General features: G+C 34.8%; 1 protein-coding gene across 3 annotated transcripts in view; it reads right to left on the reverse strand.

The window, feature by feature from the left end:
* LOC6036693 (chitin deacetylase 1) overlaps positions 1 to 19,482 on the reverse strand; it is a 47,555-nt gene extending 28,073 nt beyond the window's left edge. The window contains exons 1-2 of one of the 3 annotated variants that reach the window (XM_038255787.1): positions 19,385 to 19,482; positions 12,509 to 13,133 (exon numbers count right to left, since the gene is read on the reverse strand). In XM_038255787.1, coding sequence (XP_038111715.1) covers positions 12,509 to 12,563 — 55 coding nt within the window. In that variant the 5' untranslated portion in view covers positions 12,564 to 13,133; positions 19,385 to 19,482. Of the gene's footprint in view, positions 1 to 12,508; positions 13,134 to 19,322 lie in introns of all 3 variants that reach the window. The other 2 variants (XM_038255785.1, XM_038255786.1) reach the window with 2 other exon arrangements.
* Between the last annotated feature and the right edge of the window lie 4,342 nt (positions 19,483 to 23,824).

Here is a 23,824-nt window from a genome sequence, read left to right on the forward strand (position 1 = left end):
GAAGAAAACCAAAGTTTGTTTACATCCGTAGGAAAAAAGTTTTTCGAATTTGTGGATTTCAGGGGTCAAAGTTTTTCTACAAAAACTTGATTTAAAAGTTAAAATTTGCAGTTGTTGGATACAGCATTCGAAAGATCTCAAGAAAAGCTTTCAAATGAAGGTAAAAACGAATCATTATGTTTAATTGTCGATTTGCTATGATTTTTTGAACATCCCGAGCATGGGTAAATAACAACACGGAAAGGGGATCCATCGCCAAATCGCGATAAAGTTCGCTAAAACTAGCGAAAAATGTCGCTAATTTCTCAGCCTGCACAAAAATTACCTAGAATCGCTAATTTTTTTCGCTGGTTTGGAAACCGATGAAATTCTACCAAACCAGTGAAAAAACACTGGTTTGGTGAAAAATGTCGCTGTTTGGGGATCAGTTTTGCTAGAATCAGAAAATTTTCTCGCTGGTTTGGAAAAAGCGGCAGGGCACCAAAATCAACCAGGAGATTATTGTACTGGTTTTGGGAAACAATTCGCTGGTCCAGCGGATTTCTTCACTGGACCAGTGTTCTTTTACGCTGGATCAGCGTTTTCTATCGCTGACGTCCGGGTTTTTTTTCCGCGGCAGCAGCTCGTACCAAAATCAACCAGGAGATTATTCTACTGGTTCCGGCAAAAAATCCGCTGGTTCAGCGAATGTTTCCACTGGACCAGTGTTTTTGCACTGGATCAGCGTTTTTATCACCGACGTTTGTTTTTTGTTTTGGCGGCAGAAGCCTATGCCAAAATAAACCAGGTTGTACTTACTTGCCACAGCACAAACTGTTCCGCGGCCATGGTCAAGTTCCTCGCCTACGATTCTTGCTGCCACCTGCGACAATTTGTGCACTCATCTATGCAGCAGTACAAATACATCTCCAGCTTCACTGCACCGTATTTTTCTGCTGCGAGAACTTTATGGAAACGTGCTTCTTTTCATTGAAAAGAACCCTCACCTGTTTAGTATGTATTTTAATGCTGAACACTTGATGCAGAACTTTTTCATGCTTTTTGTTTTGAAAAAACCCTAAAGCAATTCGATTGCCACAAATCGCTTCCGAACGTGAACAATAACAAACATTTATGACGGCTGTCGGAAGGATGTGTATCAAACCAGCGAAAACTTTCGCTGGAAAAGAAACCGTTTCGGAAATAACAAACCAGCGAAACCAAGTTGCTGGATTTGATTTCGCGCAGCCACCTTTTTCAGCGAAAAATTTCGCTGGTTTAGAGAAAAATTTCGCTGATATCAGCAAAACCAACCCAGCAAAATTCGGTCGCTGGTTTGGCGATCGATCCCCTTTCCGTGAAGGGAAATGCGTAATAATACCTTTCTCTGGTATCAATACCAAATTTTGGTATTCCTGGACCCTTTAAATTTGTCTTAAGGATTATGCTAGTGCAAAATTTGGTATTATACCAATTAAAGGTATTGTTTTGATATTGTAAAATTGCAGGATTTGTCAATGGTCGAACATCACATTTTGGTATTCTTTTGGTATTACAGTGTTTTATCAAAGTCCTCTGAAACTATGGGAAAATTTTGACCAATTTTGACAAAATAATTAATTTTGCGCTAAAATGATGTCTCAAAGCGAATGCTTTCATTGAAAACCGGAAATTTCAAACTTGATTTTAATCATTTTTGATATACGTCCTAAAGAAATGACATGAAATTGTGGAAAAATTTCTAAGTCATGATGACACATTTTGGTATTATTTTGGTATTGAAAGGTTGCATCAAATTCCTCTGAAACTATGTGAATTTTTTTTATAAATTTTGACGAGATAATTAATTTTGCGCTAAAATGACTAGAAACCCAAAAATGTTAAAGCTGATTTTCAATTTTTTTTATATGCCCACTAAGATTTTTTTTGAAACGTTGAAATTTCTCTATGTCGGGATAACCAAATACTTATTGAATTTTGGTGAATTTCAATTCAGTTTGATTGTAAACACACTTATTTTTCAATATTGTTATTTTTCAGAATCTTCAAGAACTTCAAGCACAGCCCGTTCATCAATGACAAATGCATTCGATGTGGTGAAGAATATCACTAAGAACAATATCGAATCATCAGGTGAGTAGATTTGGCTGTTGCATATGGATCATTTCCGTTTTTTTCAATAACTGCAACTGCTGCACCAAAAATGTTATGTGAATACCAAATTTTGGTATTACTTGTGCAAAAACCAGCGACCAAAATGTGCTCTTGGTTGCCCAGTAATAACGTCATGATTCGAAATCCGGACACTTAGTAGCATATCATTTTTGTTATAGCTGGCAAAACATCATGTTATAAGTTGGAAATGTAGAAATATCATCAGGATGTAGTATGAACAGTCAGTTTCAAGAAAATGCATGCAAAATATGTCTTTTCAAACAATTTTTCATCAGAATTTTAAAATTAAAATGACTTGTTGTGCTTCGAATCCCGGACACTGATAAAAGCTGATTCGAAATCCGGACACTTTTGCTTCGAATTCCGGACACTCGATTTTACTTATGAATCGCACAAATTTGGACTGAAATGTTAGTGAATAGCATTCTTTAGGTCTCAAATAAGCTGTTAGCATCAAAACAATCGATAGTTTATATAAAAATTTGCTAGAATTTAAGGAAATCGAAACCATAAATTTCTGCTTTGCCTTCCCGGTGCTTCGAACGCCTGTGAAATATTTCAAGTGAAATGTTTCGTACTGTTGGTAAACTTATAATTTTATTGTATTTAATTGTTTTGGCATTAACTACAGCGTTCAAACAAATTTGAAATGATAGTTGATGTTGAAATTCATCAAATAACACAGTTTTGACATTCATAATGCGAACTTATATCCAAATAATTGATAAAACAAGATGCAGTGTCCGGGTTTCGAAGCGTCCGGGAATTCGAATCATGACGTTAGATGGTAAAATACCATGAAATCATACCAAAATCATGGATGTGGAAGACCACAGGAATACCAAACCATGTTATTCCAAGGATAAAATAATACCTTAAAATAAAACCATGGTAATACCAAGTTTTGGTATTCATGCTTTGTTCAAAAATTCAGAAGACTTCAACTTGGTATTGAAATGGTTTTATTTTGAGGTATTATTTTATCCTTGGAATAACATGGTTTGGTATTTTTGATTTCATGGTATTTTACCATCTATTACTGGGCAACCAAGGGCACATTTTGGTCCTTGTTATTTGTCCAAGTAATACAAAAATTTGGTATTCCCGTGTTATTTACCCCTGCTCGGGATTGGCCGATCTGTAAACTATTCCGAATATGTGGGATAGTTGTACCTATTTTAAGCTTCAAAATAAATTGTAGTATCAATTTTCATAAGTATTTACAATTTATTAGCAGAAATTAATACAAATGAAAAAAAAAACACCCACAAGCAAAAAACTATCATCGGGTGAAAAATAATTTTAGTGAGTTATACGCATACACCTGAAAAAATAAACAATCAGCAAAATACTTTAAACAATTCATAATAGAAACTTTTAAGTAAAATTGCCGGGAAATCGATGCCCGAGGTTAATTTGTCTTTTTTCCTGTAGGGGAGATGGGGGTAAGACGGCCACCATAAGGGAGAAGTCTCATAAAATGTATAAAACAAATTAATTTGAATACAAATTATGTAGGGGAGAGTGGGAGACTTGATCCCCTGTTTTTGTATCGCACATAACTCTGTCAATTTTTCACAAAACTTTGAACTTTTTGCATCAATTGAAAGCTTAAACATTCAATTATGTTTGAATGATAGGGGTATTTCATCAGATGAACTCTTCGAATCATGCCAAGTGTTTAAAAAAAAAATTAAACCGGCATTTTCGAAATGTTAGGGGTAACTTACTTATTCATCCAAACTTTTATTTTTTTATAAGTTACAGCAATTTCACATAAAACCTGTACGTTTGTGTTCAAAATATAGCAAGTTTAGTATGTAAAATATTTAAAATCTTAAAATATTCTTTTTTAGTCCAAAATTGAGCATGTTTACAAAAGCTGGTATTTTTTGTTTACAAGACATTTGAAAAAAGGTTCAAACTGCAGTAAGTTACGTACAACTATACTAAAGGAAACTATGTACGAAAACCCAGCCCAATTAATTAAACTTGAGGCTAATTCCAATAATTGTAAAAATGCAGGGATCAAGTCTCCCTAAACGCACTTTTTTAAACAATTGATTGTAAAAATAGTATGACGATAAATTTAACGTCAAATCGACGTCGTCGTGCTATCTTGTCGCACCCGCCATTTCGACGTTCCGAGAAAAACGTGTTTTAATGTTTTACCTTGAATATACAAAAACGAGAGCACGCAGTGTAAACAATAACAAACACGTTTTGTTTGGCTGACCATTCTGTGCATTGTCAAAAAGTTTGGTAGAAGTTGGTTGCTGGAGTCCCGAGTAATAATTACAAATGTTTACGGTAGTCTAGCTTGTACGTGCGACAAACGCATCCTGACTTTCCTGGCCTGAAATCCCTTTGGCCTTTTGTCGCACTTACATCAATTTTCATGGAGTGACAAGATAGCACGACAAGATTGAAACTACTTTCATATATAAAGTGACAAAAATGCACGGAGTTTTTTCGGTTTTTGTTGAATATCTCAGGATTGAAATCGAATTTTGGGGATCTGTGAAGGTCAAAAGGTGAGGCATTGTGAGCTGCACAATATGGCGTTCTTAACTCAATTTGGCCCAAAATGCACGTACGACAGGTTAGCACGATGGCGACGAAATGCGTAAGGGTTTTGGAGTTGATATGTTTATCAAACAATTCATGTATAAAAAAATATGTTTTTGAATAATTTTTGAGTGTTTTCAATACTTATGAAAAAAAGAAAAAAGATCTCTTGGAAGTTTTGTGCAGAACTTTTTAGAAAAGTGTGTGTAACTCATTCTAAACATTTTTTATTTTTTCTTTGTTTTCTTACAATGAGTTTTAGTCAATTTCCAACAACTTTCTAGAACAAAGCTAATTTTTTAACCCACATGCTGACGAGATACAGGCTTGGGATCAAATGTCTCCGGGGATCAAGTCTCCCCACTCTCTCCTACATATTATTCTATTAGTAGTCCATTATAGAAATGGCATAAATCAGTTTGTTTTTAAAACAATTTTCAATACTTTGCAGCAATTTTTAAAAAATAATTGAGATCGTAAGACGGTCAGTGATATCAATTAACTTAATAAAATTGCTAAATCTACCCAAATACCTACATGATTGGTTGAACAGACTTCTCTGAACATCATAACTATTTTTGTTGATAAAATCAAGTTTGAAATGTGAAGAAAAATGCTGTTCAACAAATTTTATACTTTGGCTTTGCGAATTTCATATAATTGCGACAACATTTCATGAAAAACTGTGAATTTTTACAACAAAACATGCACAATTTGATGCAAAATAATCAGTTTGTTTATTTCGATTAGAATAAGTTAAACAAAATTCTGTAAACAATATTAAATTAGCGATTTTTATGAAAAGTATGAAAGGATATTATACTATTCAATGATTTTGCTGTATCACAGTAAGGAATACCGTGGTGTAGGGGTAAGCGTGATTGCCTCTCACCCAGTCGGCCTGGGTTTGATCCCAGACGGTCCCGGTGGCATTTTTCGAGACGAGATTTGTCTGATCACGCCTTCCGTCGGACGGGAAGTAAATGTTGGCCCCGGACTAACCAAAAGGTTAGGTCGTTAGCTCAGTCCAGGTGTAGGAGTCGTCTCCCTGGGTCCTTCCTCGGTGGAGTCGCTGGTAGGCAGTTGGACTAACAATCCAAAGGTCGTCAGTTCGAATCCCGGGGTGGATGGAAGCTAAGGTGTAAAAAGAGGTTTGCAATTGCCTCAACAATCAAGCCTTCGGACACTTAGTTTCGAGTAGGAATCTCGCAATCGAGAACGCCAAGGCAATGCTGTAGAGCGAATAATTTGATTTTTTTTGAATATTATCGAACCGGTTGTTAACAGCATTTTGAATAAAAAATGGGTAGTTTTATTGAAAATACTTTTCGTTATCTAGAAATATGTCTTAATAGTCAAAAAACTTTCAAAAATATAACCTATATTAATTAGAATTTACAAGTTACGGGTGGCCGTCTCCTCGCCATACAATTTTGGCTGTTGTCCATACAAAAATGGTATGTAAATATTCAAGCAGCTGTAACTTTTGAGTGAATTTTCTGATCAATTTGGTAACTTCGGCAAAGTTGTAGGTATTGTTGAAGACTTTTGAGAAAAAAATAGGTACACGGAAAAAAACAATTTTCAGATTTTTTTATAAACTTTTTTTTCACTAAAACTCAATTTCCCAAAAAAAAATTTTTTCGATTTTCGAGATTTTTTCATATGTTTTAGGGGACAAAAATCCACAACTTTTGAGCCATAGAGAAACATGGTCAAAAAATCTGCCGCCGAGTTATGAATTTTTGAAAAAATAGTGATTTTTGGAAAAAAAATCGAATTTTCATGCAAAAACAAGTTTGACATTATTTTTTAATGCAAAATTGAATTTGCAATCGAAAAGTACTCTACAGATTTTTTGATAAAGGGCTCCGTTTTCAAGATATAGCCACCGAAAGTTTGATTTTAGCGAAATATTTGCAGTTTTTTGATTTTTCAAAATAGTGACCATGAGTGATCGTTTGTAATTTTTTTTTTGAAAAGTTCAGAAAATTTGCTATAAAATTGTCTAAGAGACATTGAAGATTGGACCTCGGGTTGCTGAGATAGAGCCGTTTTCTAAATCTCACCAAAACAACCCACCATTTTCTAATGACCATATCTCAGCAAATAATGGTCCGATTTTTAATTTAAATGCATGAAAAATTCGTGAAATTTTCCGATCTTTTCGAAAAAAATATTTTGAATTTTTTTAAATCAAGACTAGCATTTTAAATGGGCGTAATATTCAATGTTTGGCCGCAGCCAAAATTGTATGGAGACTTGTATGGGTAAACCAATGACGCAAAATAGCTTTTTTTTTTTTTTTTTTTTTTTTTTAATTTATATTTATTCAAATTTCTTTTCCATGTACATTCATTCAGTTAAAATATTATTGAGTGTCCAATCACAAACGATGACTTTTCACCTCAATTTTAAATACTAGCAACTTTCATTTATTCATGAAATATTGTAGCTTTCGCTATTCAGTGATTTCAAATGTAGGAGGTCCTACATGTACAAAAGGGAAAAGGGATACCTTAAAACTAACTTATAAACTATATAAAGAGCGGATCAATGCAGCTGAAGACTGCAATGATTTTTGTCGAAATGCATCAATTATCTTATTGGACATAACATCCAAAGTGTCAACTTCGGCTAATTGATGAAGTTCACTGGTGCTGAACCAGGGAGGAAGTTTCAGAATCATTTTCAGAATTTTGTTCTGAATCCTCTGAAGTTTTTTCTTCCTGGTTAAGCAACAGCTTGTCCAGATCGGCACAGCATAAAGCATGGCAGGTCTGAAAATTTGTTTATAAATTAACAGTTTATTCTTGAGACAAAGTCTAGAATTCCTGTTTATAAGTGGATACAAACATTTAATATATTTGTTACATTTAACCTGGATACTTTCAATGTGATCCTTGTAAGTAAGGTTTTTGTCAAAAGCAAGTCCAAGATATTTCACTTGATCCTCCCACTTTAAATTTACCTCATTCATCTTTATAATGTGATGACTTTTGGTTTAAGAAAATCAGCCCTTGGTTTGTGAGGGAAAATAATAAGTTGAGTTTTGCAGCATTTGGAGTAATTTTCCATTCTTTCAAATAAGAATTGAAAATATCCAAGCTTTTTTGTAATCTTCTTGTGATGACACGAAGGCTTCTGCCTTTGGCGGAGATGCTTGTGTCATCAGCAAAAAGTGATTTCTGACATCCTGGGGGCAAATCAGGCAAGTCAGAAGTAAAAATATTGTATAAAATTGGACCCAAAATGCTTCCTTGAGGGACGCCAGCACGTACAGGTAGTTGATCAGATTTGCTATTCTGATAACATACCTGCAGAGTACGATCCGTCAAATAATTTTGAATAATTTTCACGATATAAATCGGAAAATTAAACCTTTTCAATTTCGCAATCAAACCTTTATGCCAAACACTGTCAAATGCTTTTTCTATGTCTAGAAGAGCAGCGCCAGTAGAATAGCCCTCAGATTTGTTGCTTCGAATTAAATTTGAAACTCTCAACAACTGATGAGTAGTTGAATGCCCAAGGCGAAATCCAAACTGCTCATCAGCGAAAATTGAATTTTCATTAATGTGCGTCATCATTCTATTAAGAATTATTCTTTCGAATAATTTACTAATAGATGAAAGCAAACTAATGGGCCGATAGCTTGAGGCTTCAGCAGGATTTTTATCCGGTTTCAAAATCGGAATTACTTTGGCATTTTTCCAACTACTGGGAAAATATGCCAAATCAAAACATTTGTTGAAAATTTTGACCAAGCAACTTAAAGTTGCTTCTGGTAATTTTTAATTAAAATGTAAAAATGCCATCCTCACCAGGGGCTTTCATATTTTTAAATTTTTGATAATAGATTTTATTTCATTCAGATCCGTATTAAAAACTTCATCTGATGAAAATTCTTGTTCAACAATATTCTGAAATTCTATTGAAATTTGATTTTCAATAGGACTCAAAACATTCAAGTTGAAATTATGAGCACTCTCAAACTGCTGAGCAAGTTTTTGAGCTTTTTCCCCATTAGTTAATAGAATATTATCACCATCTTTTAAAGAAGGGATGGGTTTTGAGGTTTCTTAAGAACCTTTGAAAGTTTCCAAAAGGTTTGGAATAAGGTTTAATTTGTTCGACATCTCTTGCGAACTTTTCATTTCGCAGGAGAGTGAATCTGTGGTCAATAACCTTTTGCAAATCTTTTGAATTCGCTTCAGTGCAGGATCACGAGAACGTTGATACTGTCTTCGGCGAACATTTTCAGACGAATCAGAAGCTGAAGATCGTCATCAATAATGGGAGAATCAAATTTGACTTGGACTTTAGGAATAGCAATATTCCTAGCATCCAAAATTGCATTAGTTAAAGATTCCAAGGCTGAATCAATATCAGCTTTGGTTTCTAAAACAAAATCATGATTTAAATTATTCTCAATATGATGCTGATACCTGTCCCAATTAGCTTTGTGGTAATTAAACACAGAACTATTGGGTCTGGTAACTGCTTCATGAGAAAGTGAAAAAGTTACTGGAAGATGATCAGAATCAAAATCAGCATGAGTCACTAAAGGACCACAATACTGACTTTGATTTGTCAACACCAAATCAATTGTTGATGGATTTCTAACAGAAGAAAAGCAAGTTGGCCCATTCGGGTATAAAACCGAATAAAGACCAGAAGTGCAATCTCTGAACAGAATTTTACCATTGGAATTTACTTTTGAATTATTCCAAGATTGGTGTTTGGCATTAAAATCACCGATGATCAAAAATCGAGATCTATGCCGAGTAAGTTTATTCAAATCCCCTTTGAAATAATTTTTATTTTCCCCAGTGCATTGGAATGGCAAATATGCAGCTGCAATCATAATTTTCCCAAAAGAAGTTTCAAGTTCAATGCCCAAACTTTCAATAACTTTTAACTTAAAGTCACGTAACGTGCTATAAGTCATACTACGGTGGATAACTATTGCAACTCCACCGCCATTTCGATTCATTCGGTTATTGGTTATAACTTTATAATCTGGATCACTTTTCAAATAAGTGCCAGTTTTTAAAAATGTTTCGGTTATAACAGCAACATGCACGTTATGAACTCGTAAAAAGTTGAAAAATTCATTTTCTTTCGCTTTTAAAGAGCGAGCATTAAAATTCATAATATTGATGGAATTACTTAGATCCATGATTAAACTTCAGGGTAAGAACAACATCATTCGCAAATTTTAATCCAATCTGGATTGCTTCCATCATGGATGTAGCATTACTCATTGTTTGAATCAAACCAAACAGTGAGTTTTGCAAAAAGTCATTTTTCAAACGTAACATCGCCGAGATCAGAAGATCCCAAAGCGTTGCCAGCAGAAAAATTTTCAAATGAGATTTGAGGTACCTGCCCAATTTCAGAAAAATTGGTAGAGGATTTAAAATTCGTGGATGAACCCGAACCCGAAACGACGTTAGCATAAGAAATGCCATTGTTGTTACCTAACTTTTCCACGGTAGGGGTATTTCTAGAATTGTTCGAGTGAGACAGCACGAACGTTTGATTTAAAGATGCAGGTACAACCTGACTTTGAGAAAATTTCGGTTTGGATTTCGGCTGATGCTTAGCACGAGAATCCAAAACCTTTTTCTGATGGGGCAATCCCAGAAATTTGATTTGTGATTTCCACCACAATTTGCACATTTAAATTGGGTGACTTCTTTCACGGGACAATTGTCCTTGTCGTGAGAAGAATCCCCGCAAACCATGCATTTTGGAACCATGGCGCAATGATCAGTACCGTGACCGAATGCCTGGCAACGCCGGCACTGGGTCAGATTCTGGCCATTACCGCCATGTTTCTTAAAATGCTCCCACTTTACCCGTACATGGAACAAAAACTGAACTTTGTCCAAAAGTTTCAAATTGTTGATTTCATTTCTGTTGAAATGAATCAGATAAAATTGTGAAGTCAAACCAAAGCGAGAAATATTCCCGTTTGATTTTTTCTTCATTGGTATTACTTGGGATGGGGCAAAGCCAAGCAACACCTTAAGTTCGTTTTTGATCTCATCCACCGACAAGTCGTTGGAGAGACCTTTCAGGACCGCCTTGAATGGCCGAGCATTCTTGGTCTCATACGTGTAGAAATTGTGTTTGTGGTTTTCAAATAACCAACAAAAGTTTGGTGATCTTGTAAAGATTCCGTCAACAAGCGACATTCTCCTCTTCGACCAAGCTGGAACGAAACTTTCAAATTGCAAGTTTCCTTGCAATTCTTCAGTTGCGTTCGAAAGCTGGCCAAATCGGAGACGGAAGTCACAACAATTGGCGGAGCCTTTACTCGTTTCTCGACGGCAGAAGGCTCAGTACGAGGAGAAGGTTCCTTGTCATCAGTTTCGGATAAAACACCGAAACTGTTTGTCAATGGAATTGGAGGATTGACCTCACATTCAGAATCAGAATCAGACCTCAGAAGAGGCTGTTTTCTTTTTCTGTTTCCGTTAGCCGGTTTAGCGTTCAAACGCTTCACCGACGTAACGACCAAATCTTCAGAAGATTTGCGTTTACCTTTGTTTTGACGCATTTTGCAAGCAAAGTTCTCTTAAAAAGATGGCTTCGTTTGTAAAATACAACAAAATTTCAGGCGGGGTTAGTCTTGAAAAGACTGTTTAGAATTTTGGAAAATAACTCAGGTAGTCTTTAAAAAGACTGTGAATTTTGTTTTGAAATAACTCTGAGCTTAGGTAGTAAAAAATACCGCAGCTCTAGTGTCCGTTCACCACGAAGGTTCGCAAGACACTGACGCAAAATAGCTTATTTGGTCATAGGGAAGGCCCCCACAAAGTTAAAGTCAAATAAAAAAATACAAAAAATAAAAATGGTCGAAATCGGCCGATTTCGTAGAGAGTTGCTCAAATAGCTCTTCACATTTTTTAAACTTTTCCGAGGGACATAATCTAGGGAAAACTTCAATTTAACATGAACAAATATTTAAAGAAAGGAATACATATTGTTACCTAACAAAAATCCTGAAGTTGTTATTCATGAAAATTACATCCAGTTTCAAGTTGAAAAATTATTTGTTTATTTTGAGCTATTTTTATACTATTTCACACAATAGGTTTGGCAAAGGTGACTCCATATGCATTATTTAGCATGAGGAACAGTATTGCTAAAAATTTTAGTATTAATCATTAGTATACTTAGTAAAACAGTGAGATGGCCGTCTTACCCCGCCTGGTCGTCTCAGTATTTTTTGACGGTTATTGCATCTTAAACTCGGTTAAGTCTACCTTTTATTTTTTGGAGAACTCTTTTAAAGAAACTTGTTTTGTAGAAATTTTGAAGATTTTTTAGAAGTTACATATCTCCTTATGAAAGTAAGATGTCATCAGTCAATAAGAGCTCTTTTATTTACCTTTGATCGACTTTAAATTGATCGTTTATGAAAATATTTATCGGCAATTACTTTAATCATAGCTGTCATAAATTTAATGATAACTTTAGCGGTAACATAACTAATCACGTTTATCATTGCAACACTCTGGTTCGGCCTTTCACTTTTTCCATTACCGGATAATTGCGCAATGCATATTACCGTAATGTTCCCACTTTTCGTTCCCCCCCGAAAAAAAAGTGACTTACTTCCAGAATCGCAAAAGTTTACAGTAAACTCGAGCAAAACCAGAGCGCAAAAACAAAGGAATAAGAAAAACAAGTCGAAATGAAATGCATCTTGTGTCCACACACAATCTCGCGCAAGAAAAACTCACAGACTCAGTCGCGACTCTTGTATACGTACCATTTCCAGTGAAAGTAAACAGCACGGCCGCTGCAAAAAGTAAAAATAGACCCATTCCGGCTATCTTTTTCTTATGTGTTATTTAATGTTTTTTGCTGCGCCAGCTGTCGTCCCAAGACCGGTCAGTTTTTCTTCTCACAGAGTGGCTTTTCCTTTATTTCACTCTGATTTTTCAATTGTCGTTGTCACATCAATGCCATTTTTTTATTGTGTCGATGAGTTATTATTATTTCTATTTTCTTTTTGTTGTTCACTTGTTGATTCTTCTTCTTTTGTTTTCCTTTTCGATTGCTCTCCCTCACTTTGTTTGATTTTAATTTTTACTTTTACTCTCTTTGTTTGATTTCGACACTTTTTCTCCCACGAATCTGTTTTGATTTTCCTCTACTCGTTTTTTTTTCTCGATTGTTTGTGTTTTGTTTTCACTCACTTTTGGGAAACGGTTCCACCCGTTCAATTAAAAGCCACTCCAGCGCGGGTTTCACCCATAAATTTAATTCGCGGGCTCCACTCTAATCAAGTTTTCTGCTTGTCTTGTCTTGTCAAACGCTGATTTTCACCCACTCAGGTTTGGGTTCGCCTTTCATCCCGCTCTCCGTACGTGTCACCGCGCTGTGGCGTGTTCCTACACGAAGTGAAAAGCCGTTAAAACACGCTCGAAAATCGCTCTTTTCGCCAAACTTGATCTTGATCCCGATTTTCGTTTGACTCTAGGGTAGATTTTCTAATTTGGACCTAACGATTTTTTTTTAAATGGATTTTATTTCTTAAATTGTCATAAAAGCAACAAACCCACAATTCAATAACCTTAGGTCCAAAATAGGTCCACTCCCCCGTACGCTTTTCTTTCTCAGACACGCGACCAAACTCAGGACACGCGACCACTTTTCCTTTCAGGTTTTAGTTTCACGGTTCGTATATCCGTTGTAGCGTTGTAGCGAATTGTGGGCCGGAGCACGCCCGGGGCTGATGCACTTTGTCAAGGTGCAGGCAGGCACCATAATCTGGGCGGGTGTCACGCAATAACCATGGGAAGGTCTCAACTCTTGGAAGTGCGCACGAAGATCTGCGCGCCCGCGAGGTATAAAACTGAGCGGGCAAAATTCTCTGTGATTTCAGGAATTGATAAATTAAGTATATCTAGGTTTGAAGCAAACTTTTCCTAATCTAATCTAATCTAATCTAATCTAACACAAACGCAGCCAGTCCGATGAAAGCATGCTGGAAAGTCTTGTGATTAGATTACGCCCCAAGCACTTTTCTTGTCAATATTAATAATTGCAATACATCCGAGATCACCCGGAAATGTAATACAAAAATTAAAGCGGCCAGCCCTACTGCGTTGTGTTTACCGCAGAGAGGATTCTGTGAACGGATCACATTCCACAGAATCTACAGGGGAGGAAGGATGCGTGGACATACCGTACCAAACGCTCCGGATCAGTTAGGTGTGGTGTGTTAGTGTAAATTTGGCAGATAATCATATTTTTAGGGGGAAGTGGAATTGGGCAAAATGGGATTAAGGAATGGGAAAGTGAGGAAGGGATAGGAGGGCTAATAAATTTATAGTATAATAATATAAGGGAATATAATCATTTAGCAAATAATGATGGAAAGCTCTCACCAAATCAGCAAATCTTAAAATCTTCGAAAGACACAGCCAGATTGTGTCCCAACCTGCAGCTCCTAAGTTCTTAGGAGCCGCCAATCCGGCCGCATCAAATCAGCCAAGATTTCCTCGTCATCTGCGCGATTGAGGCTCTATCCCAGGTCAGCGACGTCTTCCCGGACATGCAGCAACGCAACGTGAATCCCGAATATCTCCACCATCTCCACCTTGTCCACTGCCACTCACAAGTTCGTCTAGAACTAGCCGATAAGAATTTGACGGAAATCCTTAGAAGACGAAAAAAACGCGGAGCGAAAAATCAAACAAACCGGACGCGACCATAGCTTACTGCGATCCCCCTAGGTTTGAAGCAAACTTTTCCATACATTTTTTATGTAAAATATGTAAAAGAAATTTGAAGGTTACAAATTATAAATAAACAAAAATTCCCCAGCAACAAAAGTGATTTTGTGATCGATGTAGAAAAAAGTTCAACCGAAAATTAAAAAAATGAATAATTGAATCATGGTTATCTTTTTGACTGCTGAAATCTCTACAATGCTTAGCAGCAATTTCGATGGCAAAAAAACAAAGAAATATTTGAATACTACAGTCCATACTCGATTATCCGAAGCCTCGATTATTCGAAGTTTCGATTATCCGAAGGTTTGTACGGGACTTCGGATAATCGAATCATGAATAAAAAAATGTATTTTTTCATTTTCTTGTTTTCAACATAAAATTTGAGATCTACGACCCCATTTTAGTTTAATTTGAGTTGTTGATTGCCTTTAAAAAAATAAAAATTCTGAATAATTTTTGCGTAGTTTAGGGGTCATACATGCTCAACAATAAAAAAAAATAGACAGCGAAAAAAAATAGTTTTCCGTGATTCGATTATCCGAAGTGGAATTTTTCCGAGGCCTTCGGATAATCGAGTCTGGACTGTACTGAAATCAAAAACATTCCTGAAAAAAATAACAAATTTAATTGGCTGGGATAAAACTTTTGAATTAAATTTGTAATGTTTTTGCAAATGTTTCCAATTTTTTCAATACTTATTTCATGTATAAAAAATGTTTCTTATAGATTTGATGTAACTGCGACTTTTCTTATATGTATTATAAAAAAACACAAATTGGAATGAACTCATGTGTTAAATGGCTGCTTTTCTACACATAGTTTGTATGTGAATACAAATTTACAAAAATTAACTGCGAAAGTCCAGAGAATTGATGCTGAAATTTCGAGGAAAGTGATTGGAATAGTGTCTAAAGTTCATTGTAAACTAAATTGTACAAAACGTTTTAATCTGAAATACTATCTACATCAACCCTCTACTGCCTAAACTTTCAATTGAAAATTGTTATTTTTCACTTGATCGGGCTTATGAGCTTTTTCCGTAAAAGTAAAAGTAAAATCATTTTAGATCGAAGTCCGATAGGAGTAGTGCGTGTAAATTAATATATGAAAAACTTTTTTCAATATCAAAAATTCTTGTAAGGAAATTCCTTGCTCCGGTGTTTTTGCGCTAATATTTGATAAGACACGTTTTTTTTATTAAACGGTATTACGGTGCCTCGCCAAAAGAGTTTATGTCTGAAAATATGCTTATCCGATTCGTTAGGAAATTTCACATAAAATACGTAAAACTTTCATATGGAATTTTCTTATCAGAGCGTTTTAAGGCAACCGAAAACTTTTGATTACTGAAGTTTTCAGTTGCCTTAAAACGCTCTGATAAGAAAATTCCAACGTCCAATTTTACAACGTCCTATTGATGAAAAATATTCGATTTTATTTTTAATTTGAATAAATTAGCTAGTGATAAGCGGGAATGATTGCCTCCTATGTGGGTTTTTGGTGGAAATATCACGTTTTTTCCACAAACAATGCCAATCAAATTTGAAATCAAAAAGTACTCTAGTGAAATTTTGATTAAGTGAACCGTTTTCAAGTTAAATCCATTTTTAGGTGACTTTTTGAAAATAGTCACAGTTTTTAATTTTTTTTTAAATTAATGCACATGTTTGCCCACTTTTGAAAAAAAAATTTTTTTGAAAAGCTAAGAAAAGTCTCTATATTTAGCTTTTTTGAACTTACAACTACAACTTACAACTTTTTTGAATTACAATTTACAATGTTAAAATAAGAAACATGGGTGAAATTTTTCGATCTTGTCGAAAACAATATTTTCAAAATTATTAAATCAAGACTAATATTTCAAAAGAGCCAAACATTCAATATTACGCCCTTTTAAAATGTTTGTCTTGTTTTAAAAACCGAATGTTTCGTATTTTAACATTGTTGATCGGACCATTAGTTGCTGAGATATCGACATTAGAAAATGATGGGTTGTTTGGGTGAGACTTAGAAAACATCAATTTTCCTGTTTTTAAACACTTTTCTCAGCTTTTCAAAAATATTTTTTTCAAAATTGGGCAAACATGTGCACTTATTTAAAAAAATGAAAAACTGCGACTATTTTCAAAAAAGTCATCTTAAAAATGGATTTAACTTGAAAACGGTGCACTTTATCAAAATTTCACTAGAGTACTTTTTGATTTCAAATTTGATTTTACATCGAAAAATGAAGTTGAAATTTTTTTCGACCGATATTTCGATTTTTTGAAAAAATCTGTATTGATTGAAAAATTCATAACTCGGTCAAAGATTTTTTGCACAACCTGGAAATTTCTCAAAAGTTGGCATTTTATGTCCTCTAAAACATATCAAAAAATGAAAAAAATGTGTTTTTTTGCAAATTAAGTTTTAGTGACAAAAAGTTAAATAAAAAATCACCAATTTTTTTTACCGTGTATCATTTTTTTAGTGTAGTCCATATCCATACCTACAACTTTGCCGAAGACACCAAATTGATCAAAAAATTCCTTAAAAAGATACAGTGATACAGATTTTACATCATTTTTGTATGGACAGCTGCCAAATTTGTATGGAAAATTATATGGACATTATGATGCAAAATGGCCGAAGGCACCAAAAAAGTGTCAGTCGAATTAAAAAATACAAAAAAAAAATAATTCTAAAACAAGACCGATTTCATAGAAAATTGCTCTGTTAAGTTTTTGCGAATATCTGGATTTCCTCCGGTTTTGTAGATTAAAGTACTGAAATTTTTTAGCTTTAGAAACTGCACCATTAGCTCAAAGTGATGAAAATGCTTATGGGAAATTAATGCGAACAAGGGAAGAGGACTTTCAGGCTTAATAAATATTCACAGATTGAATAAAGACGCACAACTTTAGGATAAATAATACTTTCACGAGTTTATTGATATTTTAAATTTATTTTCGGTAGTTGTACTGTTACAATATAAAAAGCAGTTTTTTTTCTAAATAGGTCTTGGCATTTAACATTTTTTTACCCTCGACCTTGACCATAACCGAGAGACAAAAGCTTTTAATAAAGTTTGTATCAGCATAAATTAAGTATAAAAAACAAATCAAATTTGAAAATAACACAAAAAGCATGAAAGACTAGAACACACTAGAACACTAGAAGTTTAGAAATAAACTATATATTTAACTTTTAAGCATTCAAAGGTTTTTGAATGGCAATAATATGGTTATTGCTTGACATTCATTCCAGATTATTTATAGGGGAGAGTGGGGAGACTTAATCCCCTTTTTTTTGTATCGCACATAACTCTGTCTATTTCTCACAAAACTATGAACTTTTTGCATGAATTCAACTATGTTTGGCTGATAAGGGTATTTCACCAGATAAACTCTTCGAATCATGCCAAGCGTTTTAAAAAAATATTTTAAACCGGCATTTTCAAAATGATGGGCGTAATTTGATCCCCCTTTGAACATTTTGAAGTTTCTTATTCATCCAAATTTTTATTTTTTTTAAAGTTACAGCAATTTCACATTAAACCTGTACGTTTGTGTTCAAAATATAACAAGTTTAGCATGCAAAATATTCAAAAACTAAAAAATTTCTTTTTTAGTCCAAAATTGAGCATGTTTACAAAAGCTGGTAATTTTTGTTTACAAAACTTTTGAAAAATGGTTCAAACTGCAGTAAGTTATGTACAACTGTACTAAAGGAAACTATGTACGAAAACCCAGCCCAATTATTTAATCTTGAAGCTGATTCCAGTGACTGTAAAAATGCAGGGATCAAGTCTCCCTAAACGCACTTTTTTAAACAATTGATTGTAAAAATAGTATGACGATAAATTTAACGTCAAATACGTAATGGTTTTGGAGTTAATATGTTTATCAAACAATTCATGTATAAAAAATATTTTTTTGAATAGTTTTTGTGTGTTTTCAATAGGTACTTATCAAAACAAAGAAAAAAGATCTCTTGGAAGTTTTTTGTAGCACTTTTTAGAAAAGTGTGTGTAACTCATTCTAAACATTTTTTTATTTTTTCTTTGTTTTCTTACAATGAGTTTTAGTCAATTTCCAACAACTTTCTAGAACAAAGCTAATTGTTTTACCCACATGCTGACGAGATACAGGCTTGGGATCAAGTGTCCCCGGGGATCGAGTCGCTCCCTCTCTCCTATTGGAATGCTCATACATTAATACAACCTTTTTTTGATATATTTTAAAAGTAATCAAACGTTCTTATTCATTGAAAACTCTTTTCAATATTAAAAATCGAAATTTGGTACCACCACTTTCGTCCACTTCCGTCACACGTTTTCCAAATTTGCGTACATTATCTCTTCTTCTCCTCCACAAACGCTTCCAGCATTTCACCCCCCTCATCCAGCACCAGCGCAGAAACCACCCACGCCACCACGCTCAACTTCAAACCAAATGCGCGCGCGCGCGCGCACAAGACTCTGGCTGGTTGAGCTGCAGCGTAATTAGAGTGCAAAGAGATAGAAATTTCTTCGCTTCGTTTTTCTTTTTCAATGAAGAGGGCGCGTGATCGCTTTTTAGTAGATTTTGATCGTCAAGGAGCAGCTGCTACTTGTTGCTGTGTGCTGCCGATGGAAAAACAGTTACTAAAATCGGTTTCTGCTCGTTCACTGGACGGAAAAATTGACACCGGATTAAGGTTGGTGTGTACTTGATGTCATTTGAATCGCTTCTTAGATTTGAGGATGTAGAATTGTAATTGAGAATTTTTTCACTTCACTTGAATATAGTTTATTTTCAAATGTTATTGACAATTGATAATTATTCAAATTTCAAATGTTTTTAATGCACTAAGTTACTCAACCACTAATCACTTTTTATTCGATCAATTTTGATCATTAGCTCACTATTAACAAATCTCACGACCGATTAAACAGCCCACGGGACCTCAAACCGGCAAAGGCCCGCACGGTTCGCAAGACACCACGAGACTTTTGCAGAAAGTCGGTCCAAACTCCACGAGCGCCGGATCGCAACTGACTAGCTTGGCTGGAGCTCAGGTGGAGTTGGAGTTGGTGCGTTCGGCGAAAGTGGCCGATTGTAACGTAATATTTTCACCAAGTTGTTGGAGTTTGCGAGAGAGCGATGATCGCGGTTAGGATGAATTGGAGTTTTGGAAAACTAAATATTTTTAGAAACCGCTTTTATTTCTATTAATATTATTTAAAATATAATTGAAAAGATGAAAAAAGTAACAATGTTTTTTCAAATTATGATAAACAGAAAAATTAGTACTAACAATGTACAGAAATGTATAAAATTTACGTTTGTAAAAGTATGAATTAGGAATTTGTTCAAAATGTATCCATTTACTCTACTCTGGTAATAGTTGTCAGTACTAGAAACGAGTTACCAATTACCATATCCAACGACTCCGTTATCATCTCGAACGTTCTCCTGTCTTATTCGTACAACCCAAGAGAGTACATCCACTCACCTGAAACAGGCAGTTTAACAGTTGACTCTCGACCAAGATCCACGATAAGCTCGCACTTTCGATAATGCGGCCGTCGGCGGTGCAGATGTCGCTCAAAACAGTGTTCAGAGTCAACGATATCAACGATCTCGTCTCTCGACGCGTCGGTGGCCCGCAGGTTTGCTGCACTAGATCCATCAGAGCATGGCGTGGTAGCATAAAAACGCTCCCGTCCGAAGCACCTCTTGTTTGCTCTCTCACACTCTCTTGGCAGGTGAGCAAACCTGATGACAAACCGCAAAAATGATGTGTCTATGAATAGTTTTTTTGGAAGAAGGCTTTTATGCTCAGAATTTACTAAACAATTTAAGAGTCATTCGCTTATCGACTTCCCTTTGCATTTTTTTTTATAATTTGGTTAAAACTTGGTCCGTCTATTCCCTATGTGAAAGAAGTCAGTTTGCAACATTTTTTTTTTCATACAGGTCTCCATATACATTTACGGGCTGGTCATAAAAAATGGCCATATAAATATTCAAAAACCTGAATCTTGTCAAGGAATTTCCTGATCCTGCAGATTATGTTTATAAAATCTATAACAACAAACTCTATAGATATGTTTTAGACGACGAAAAATGCATACTGTCCAGACTCGATTCAAAATGGCTGCGAAAACAGATTAAAAAAAAAGCATTTTTAAATTTAAAAGGCAATCAAACATGATTCGGTTATCCGAAGTCCCATACAAACCTTCGGATAATCGAAATTTCGGATAATCGAGGCTTCGGATAATCGAGGCTTCGGATAATCGAGTCTGAACTGTATTTTGCGCCACAGTTTTGAATGTGCAAAATCTGGGACCGGAGTTAGAAATTTTTGATAAAACCCAAAATATTATTAGCAAAATTTCAATAAAGGGACCATCCATAAACCACGTGGACATTTTAGGGGGGGGGGGAGGGAAGCGATTGTCCACAACCCATAGAAAAAAGTTTTTTTTGTATGGACAATTGTCCAAGAAGGAGGGGGGGGGGTGATTTTCCCAAAAAAGTGTCGACGTGGTTTATGGATGGTCCCAAATCAAATTTCAAATCGATAGTTACTTTTAATGTTAATAAAATGCATTCTTCAAATTGATATTTTTGCTTGAAATCTTTGAAGATGTATTTTTTTATTAGATTTAGAAAAAAGTGAGAAAATTTAGTACATTTTTTTATATTTTGCAAAACGGGATTTTCTCAGGTTCACTTGTTCAGCCTTCATTTTCCAACGGATGATATCTTAAATTTTATTTTTTTTTTGCTTTTTAGGGTTAAACACTTATTTCAGATATTTTCAAATGTTAGGCGTGAACTTTTTATCAAACAAATGGATTCTGAAATAGTAGTTTATGCAACAAGTTGCAAAAAGAGGATTTTTCAGCACGAGTCGTACATTTATCCAACGAGGTTCACTGAGTTGGATAAATACGAAGAGTGCTGAAAAAATTCCAAAAAAACACACACTGAGTGAAATTTTATGTCAAATTTTCAAGTATTTTGTCAATAAATCGTTTAAATCAAAAAAATGTTGAAAAGTGTTACTTTTCGAAACAAGTGCTGAAAAGTTCAACTTTTCAGCACCCATTTCAGTGCTGAAAAGTAGAACTTTTCAGCATTTATTTTGAATAGTGTTGCTTTTCGATTCTGTTATTTTTGGTACAGAAAAGTAGGCTATTTCGTCGTTCAAGAATGACAGGAAAAGTAAGTAGTTTCACGACGGAATTGCAGAATAGTAGTTTTTGCAATTCCGTCGTGAAACTACTTACTTTTCCTGTCATTCTTGAACGACGAAATAGCCTACTTTTCTGTACCAAAAATAACAGAATCGAAAAGCAACACTTTTCAAAATAAATGCTGAAAAGTTCTACTATTCTTGAATTTTTTTCACTCTTCGTATTTATCTAACTCGGTGAAACTCGTTGGATAAATGTACGACTCCTGCTGAAAAAATCCTCTTTTTGCCACTTGTTGCATAAACTACTATTTTAATATTGTTTTGGTTTCATCGGTCAATTGACCAAACATAACAAAAAAATGTAGAAATGGTGATTTTGGAATTGCAATATTTTGTACGGAACTCGTTAAAATACTTTATTTTTTCAGCACTCGTCGTATTTATCCAACTCGGTAAACCTCGTGCTGAAAAAATCTCGTTTTTGCAACTTGCTACTTACGATTTTTAATTTTGCATTTTTTTTATTCGGTTCAAACTGTGTACAAGAATTTCTTACGACAGTTAACGGCAGCCATCTTGAGAGTTGAGTTAAGTTTCGCGCGCAAACTGCGCACAATAAAAATAAAAAATTATCTTGCTGAAATTATTTTTATACCATAAATTCTGTTGCATGTGATACATTTACAACTATGCATGAGGTCATCAGTCAGATGTGTTCATGATGATCTAATCTTCAGTTGTATATGCTGCACAAAAAATGAAAAAAATATTTCGAAACCATATTTTACCTTTTAAATGTAAATATTGGTGAACATTTTACAACACTTACAATCGACTTTCAGAAAAATGGGTACACAGAAAAAAAAATTTGATCTTTTTTTTAAATAGCATTTTTGGCAAAATATCAAATTTATGGTCACATAAATTTGTAATATCACTGTATTTTGTATGGCTTTTAAAAACTATTTTAGAAGTGTAAATAATAAAAATCTTAAAATAAAATGTTTTTCAATGTTCTTTATGGGTAATTCTCCGCCAACTCACACAGCAGTTGCCCCGACCCCTCTTCGATTTGCGTGAAACTTTGTCCTAAGGGGTAACTTTTGTCCCTGATCACGAATCCGAGGTCCGTTTTTTGATATCTCGTGACGGAGGGGCGGTACGACCCCTTCCATTTTTGAACATGCGAAAAAAGAGGTGTTTTTCAATAATTTGCAGCCTGAAACGGTGATGAGATAGAAATTTGGTGTCAAAGGGACTTTTATGTAAAATTAGACGCCCGATTTGATGGCGTACTCAGAATTCCGAAAAAACGTATTTTTCATCAAAAAAACACTAAAAAAGTTTTAAAAATTCTCCCATTTTCCGTTACTCGACTGTAAAAAATTTTGGAACATGTCATTTTATGGGAAATTTAATGTACTATTCGAATCTACATTGACCCAGAAGGGTCATTTTTTCATTTAGAACAAAATTTTTCATTTTGCAATTTCGTGTTTTTTCTAACTTTGCAGGGTTATTTTTTAGAGTGTAACAATGTTCTACAAAGTTGTAGAGCAGACAATTACAAAAATTTTGATATATAGACATAAGGGGTTTGCTTATAAACATCACGAGTTATCGCGATTTTACGAAAAGAAGTTTTGAAAAAGTTACTTTTGGCGTTTCTCTTTGTTTCGTCGTCCGTGTCTGTCGCGGGTGACCATGAACGGCCATGATCGATGACGACCAACTTTTTCAAAACTTTTTTTCGTAAAATCGCGATAACTCGTGATGTTTATAAGCAAACCCCTTATGTCTATACATCAATTTTTTTGTAATTGTCTGTTCTACAACTTTGTAGAACATTGTTACACTCTAAAAAATAACCCTGCAAAGTTAGAAAAAACACGAAATTTTAAAATGAAAAATTTTGTTCTAAATGAAAAAATGACCCTCCTGGGTCAATGTAGATTCGAATAGTACATTAAATTTCCCATAAAATGACATGAATTCTTACAGTCGAGTAACTTTTAAAACTTTTAGTGTTTTTCGATGAAAATACGTTTTTCGAATGAGTACGCCATCAAATCGGGCGTCTAATTTTACATAAAAGTCCTTTGACACCAAATTTTCATCTCACATGTTCAGGGTCGTACCCCCTCCGTCGCGAGATATCACGGGATTCTCGATCA

This window comes from Culex quinquefasciatus, chromosome 2 (genome assembly GCF_015732765.1).
Source record: "Culex quinquefasciatus strain JHB chromosome 2, VPISU_Cqui_1.0_pri_paternal, whole genome shotgun sequence".
NCBI classification, from domain to species: Eukaryota; Metazoa; Arthropoda; class Insecta; order Diptera; family Culicidae; genus Culex; species Culex quinquefasciatus.